This window comes from Austrofundulus limnaeus, unplaced genomic scaffold, assembly GCF_001266775.1.
Source record: "Austrofundulus limnaeus strain Quisiro unplaced genomic scaffold, Austrofundulus_limnaeus-1.0 Scaffold1546, whole genome shotgun sequence".
Lineage (NCBI taxonomy): Eukaryota > Metazoa > Chordata > Actinopteri > Cyprinodontiformes > Rivulidae > Austrofundulus > Austrofundulus limnaeus.
Genome location: NW_013953948.1, coordinates 20,860 through 25,852, shown reverse-complemented (window position 1 = coordinate 25,852; position 4,993 = coordinate 20,860). Strand labels below are relative to the sequence as shown.

General features: G+C 47.0%; 1 protein-coding gene across 1 annotated transcript in view; it reads right to left on the bottom strand.

The window, feature by feature from the left end:
* The window catches only part of slc22a23 (solute carrier family 22 member 23), a 14,977-nt gene extending 10,411 nt beyond the window's left edge, over positions 1-4,566 (bottom strand). The window contains exons 1-3 of the mRNA XM_014032811.1: positions 3,477-4,566; positions 3,120-3,223; positions 1,320-1,474 (exon numbers count right to left, since the gene is read on the bottom strand). Coding sequence (XP_013888265.1) covers positions 1,320-1,474; positions 3,120-3,223; positions 3,477-3,887 — 670 coding nt within the window. The 5' untranslated portion in view covers positions 3,888-4,566. The remainder of the gene's footprint in view (positions 1-1,319; positions 1,475-3,119; positions 3,224-3,476) is intronic.
* Positions 4,567-4,993: the final 427 nt, after the last annotated feature.

The window sequence follows — 4,993 nt, the reverse complement described above, 5'->3', positions numbered from 1 at the left end:
AACCCTCCACTGTTTGTGCTTCGTTTGCCTTAAATTTGAACTCTCAGGAGATTCTGGGCTCACAGCTGCTGGGGGAGGGGGAGGGGGACGTTTTGTTTGTTAGAAGGCTTCATTTAAGATTTATCTGGGGACCCCGGCAGAGAAGAAAACACCCCACGGGCCGAGCTCRAGTCTGAGCTTCACACACAATGCCTGACTGAAGAGGGGGGAGGCTCAGAGGGAGGCGGGGGGGCGGAGGGGACAGCAGAGGGCAGAGAGGACAGTCTGAGGGGGAAAACAGAAAACATCAGTTTGAACGCTCAGAGCAGCATCTGTTCCGCAAATTAAAAGGAAATAATTTTAAAAAAGGAAATAAACATTTTTTGTTCAGAGTCATTTAAATCGACGGATCAACAAGTATAAATTAATGCGAAAAAAACATCATCTGAAAATCAAACAGTTCGAGAAGGAACCTTCTCCAATAGCAGAACTAGCTTCTTATGTAGCTAATTAGCTTTTTTGCTAACTTTGTAAACCATTAGCGAACTGATTAGCATCCACTAAATTAAGTCCCGTTAATTTTAAGTCCAACAAAAAAAAAGCAAGTTTACAGTTTCTATTATGTCATTTATCCAAAATTAAATTAAAACAATCCCGTCTTACAAGCGCTACTGGACGACGTGTCAGGCACTGCATGTAGCACCTTTAGCAGCTAAATTTCAAACTAAGAGCATTAAAAAAACATTTAACAATGTTCAAATAAAAAAAACAATTTGTTTGACTAACTTCAAACAGTATTTATAAAGATAAAAACTCAAAAGAAATGCTTTTATTCTGAAAGGGGCAAACTGGTAGTATCGGTGGTTTGGATTGGCGGATTTGCCACAGATGATCTCCACCTTCAATTTGAACCAATAGAAAACTAACAGGTCTGTGTCAGTCCCACCAGTCTTCATCCTCTGAAGACTGACAGTCATCTTAGCGGTTAGCGTTAGCGGAGCTAAGATTCTTGTTTAGCGGGTTAGTGGTTAATGAAGCTAGCTGTTAGGTTAGCTGTGCCCTCCACTGGTGCTGCATAAATCTGCAACCATCTAATTGGACTTGATGTTCAGATGAATTTGTTGTCCTCACACCACCGTGTCCAATTCTCCGACTTGTTCAAGCACTGCTGCGAGATTCACCACGAGGTTCAGTGTTTACAGCAGTGGGCCGAGCACACAGCTCTGAGGTACACCTCTTTTAAAGTGAGGTTTTGTTGATGCCCATGCCAACTTGGACACCAGTTTCTGTGATATAACGGCGTTAAACCCACCCCAGAGGAGGCGAAAGCCGTTACTCACTGAGCACGTAGAGGGAAAGAGCGAGGCCCGCCAAGCAGAAACCCTCAAAGAAACGCAAGGTGCTGAACACGGTGACGTTCGCCGAGAAGGCCACGCTCAGACCGAAGACCAGCATGAAGAGCACCGAGAGGATCAGCACCGGGTGTCGGCCAAACCTGGGAGACAGAGGGAGTCATTAAAACCTGAGAGACGACAGGTCAGTTGTTCAGATGTGCTGAGTCAGCGGTTCCTGTTATTACCTGTGTGTTGTTTCGACTAAATACTAATAGTACAGCTCACTTTTAGCTATTCAGACATCAAAACATTTGGCTTGTTAAGTGTGTTAGAGCCATGGATTTTGCTAATTGTTTTTGTAAATTCATTTCATTAAAATAAAAGAACACTTAGTTTTGCTGCTTTTAGCTTTCAGCTACTGTTTTGCTTATTTTTGCTGCTCTTTACTTCTGTTTTGATGGTTTTAGCTGTTTGCTATCCTTAGCTTTCGGTTAATTTGCACTTTTCGTTACTGTTTTTAATCTTTGATTTATGTACTGGTTCCTGGGTTTAAGTGACTTTTGWTGGTTTTAGCTTTAAGCAACTGTTTTGTTGACTTGCACTTTTAGCCATTGCTTTGCTAGTCTTAGCTTGTTTCATTAGTTTAGGCCGGCAAAAGACTAGCCTAAGCTTTCTGTTGATTCTGCTGATTGTAACATTTAGCTATTGTTTTTTTAGTTTTAGTTATAGGTTTTAGCTACTCTTAGCTGAAGCTTTTGCTGATCTACTGTTTATCTATTGTTTAGCTCATTTTAGCTTTCCACTAATATTTTACTGACCTTAGGTTTAGCTACAGATTTTTTGGTTTTAGCTTTTGTTCTGATCGCTTTGACTTTCAAAATTGAATTTTAACTTTTTCAGCAAATTTTAGCTGTTGTTCAAGACTCTGTATTCATAAATGTAGTTCCTCTAGTTTCCTCCAAGCTTGATAGACTTCCTGGTTTCACGGCAGGGCCAGAGGTCAAAGGTCAGGTCAGGGTTATGCAGTGTGAACACAGAGCAGCGACTTCTTCCCACGGTGMACGTCTGAAGGTCAGTTTGAGTCGTGGGTTTCCCTGAAGTATAAGCTAAAGGAAGAAGAATGCTAAAAGCTAAAAGAAGTAGAATGCTAAAAGCTAAAATAAGCAGAATGCTATGCTAAAAGCTAAAAGAAGCAGAATGCTAAAAGCTAAAGGAAGAACAATGCTAAATGCTAAAATAAGCAGAATGCTAAACGCAAAAATAAGCGGAATGCTAAAAGCTAAGCAAAATACTGAAATCGAACAGGACCAAAACACTGGCTAAATGTAGCAAAAAGCTAGCTTAAAGCAGCAAAAGAAGGAAAAGGGTGCCTAAAGATGTAAAGATTGCAAAAGGTCATCTAAAAACAGTAAAGGAGTATCTGAAAACAGCAAAAGGCTAGCTAAATTTAGTCAAAGATTATCTTTAAAGGGCAAAAAGGAACCTAAAAAAAAGGCAAAAGGCTAGTTAAAAGGAGCCAAAGTAGGTAAATTGTGCCCAAAAGCTAGAAGAAGCAAAATACTAGCTGATGGCTAAGTGTAGCATAAGGCTAGCTGAAAGCGTAAAGTTGCAAAAATTGGACAGAAATCGATTTAAAGGAAAACGTTAATTTTGAAAAGTAAAAAAAGTTCAGCTTCCATCTCCTTAAAGAGCCAAATGTTTTTACACGTAAGTCTGCAGGAAGTTTTTTTTTAAGTGAAGGAAAAATAAACACGTAAACAACAGTGTAAACGCTGACTCAGCATTAACGAATAACAATTAACGCACCAGTCGGCCATGACACCCATCACCAAGTAGCCGAAGATGGAGCCCACCAGCAGCGAGAACTTGGCGATGTGAACCTTCCAGGCCGAGTCGCACACCAGGTTCCACTGAAACAGAAAAACACACGTCAGAGTCTGTTAGCAAAATATCTCCGGAACCACTGGAGGAGTTTAAAACCSAATTCAAGATGGCCGCCACCAGCAAAACACGAAACCTGTGATATTTAGAGGAGTTAGAACTGAAGTCTGGGGTGGTAGTAGCTGAGAGTCATCCTACAGATGGACTCTGATGACGACATGATGAAGATGAAGACATGATGAAGATGAAGATGTGCTCAGCAGCATCCTGGAGACCTGTTACCTTGGTAACCACATTCTGAGTGAGTCCCGTCTGCAGCTGCAGCCTCCGCTCTGCGCATGCGCACAGCATCCCTCCGCCGCCGTCCTCCTCCTCGAGCCCCTCCCCGGTGCCGTTGCCTTTGAGTGTCAGCGCGGGCTCCTGCAGGTTCGGCCCGGTCCAGTTGCCGCTGTCGTTGCGCAGGGGCCGCACGCACGTGCCGTTGGGCTGAGCCAGCAGGAAGTGGTCCGAGAACTGGCTGCAGCCGATGAAGAGGGCCGGGATCCAGGTCAGGACCACCAGCTGCCTCTGGTGCCGGCCGAACCCGCCCAGGCCCGGCAGCACGCAGCTGTCGACGTGCGGCAGCAGCCGGGGCGCCGCGCAGCCGTTCTCCGGCGGGTGGTCGTGCTGCGCCTCCGGCCGGGCCCCTGCCATCACGACCCGGCCACAAGGACCAGAACCAGAACCTCCACCTCCACCCCCCCGCCCTCTCTGCGGTGAACCCGCTGACACAAAGGAGTCCAGGCGCGCCGAGAAATCCGGTTTAGAACCAAACAGAACCTGAATAAAACCCAACCAGGGTCCGTGAAGAACCGAATCACCGAGCTGAGACCCTCATGAGGGGGTGCTGGGTCAGGAGGCGCTCCCGGAGAGGAGGGGGCGACTCAGACCGGCTTTGTGGTCCAGTGGAGCCGCTCCGGCTGGATCCATCAGGCCTGGGGGGGTCGTTGGGAATCAAAATCTTAAAACACCTCGTTCGTCCTTCATCCGCGCGCGCCCGATCTCACACCTGTCCGCGCCGTGACCCCCTCCCACTCCGCCAAGCTGCGCGTGATTTACATCCTCATCATGAAAACAGCCGACCTCTGCTGGACCCCGAGTCCGGTCCGAGTCCGACTGATCCGCCGCTCCGTCTGTCGCCCGTCCCCTGAGTGGCACTGGAGCGGAGATGGAGGGGGGTTTGGGGGCGCAGGGGGGATAAGCCCCGCCCACACGGCTCGAGCTWTGAGCTGTGATTGGATCAGCTGCAGCACTGAGCTAGTACGAGTCTCTGCGGACGAGTGGGCGTGTCCCAACAAAAGGCGGTTCTAAAGCAACTCACCTGATTTGATGGACTTTTTTAAAGGGACACACCTGACTAGACAAGGACAAAAGGGGCGTTACTGTACGGCACCACCTGATTGGACAAGAACAAAAGGGGYRTYAMTGTACGGCACCACCTGATTGGACAAGAACAAAAGGGGCGTTACTGTACGGAACCACTTTTTCTGGAGACCCCTATTAGGTCACATTTCTCCTGGTTAACCTTAGTGTTGGGGTCAGGGTCAGGCTGTAAAGAGGTCAAGCAGGATCTAAGGATACCGTCATGTAGGCCTCGTAGCCCACAGTGTTTATGGTTTTGACACGCCCACTCTTGTGACACGCCCACTTTGATTCCGCAGAGAACCCCTTCTGGCACTGAGGGGCGTCAGGACGCAACAAAAGCCCTCTTTGTGCTGAAAGATGTTCCCCACCGCGCGAGGATTTAAAYATTTAAGGTA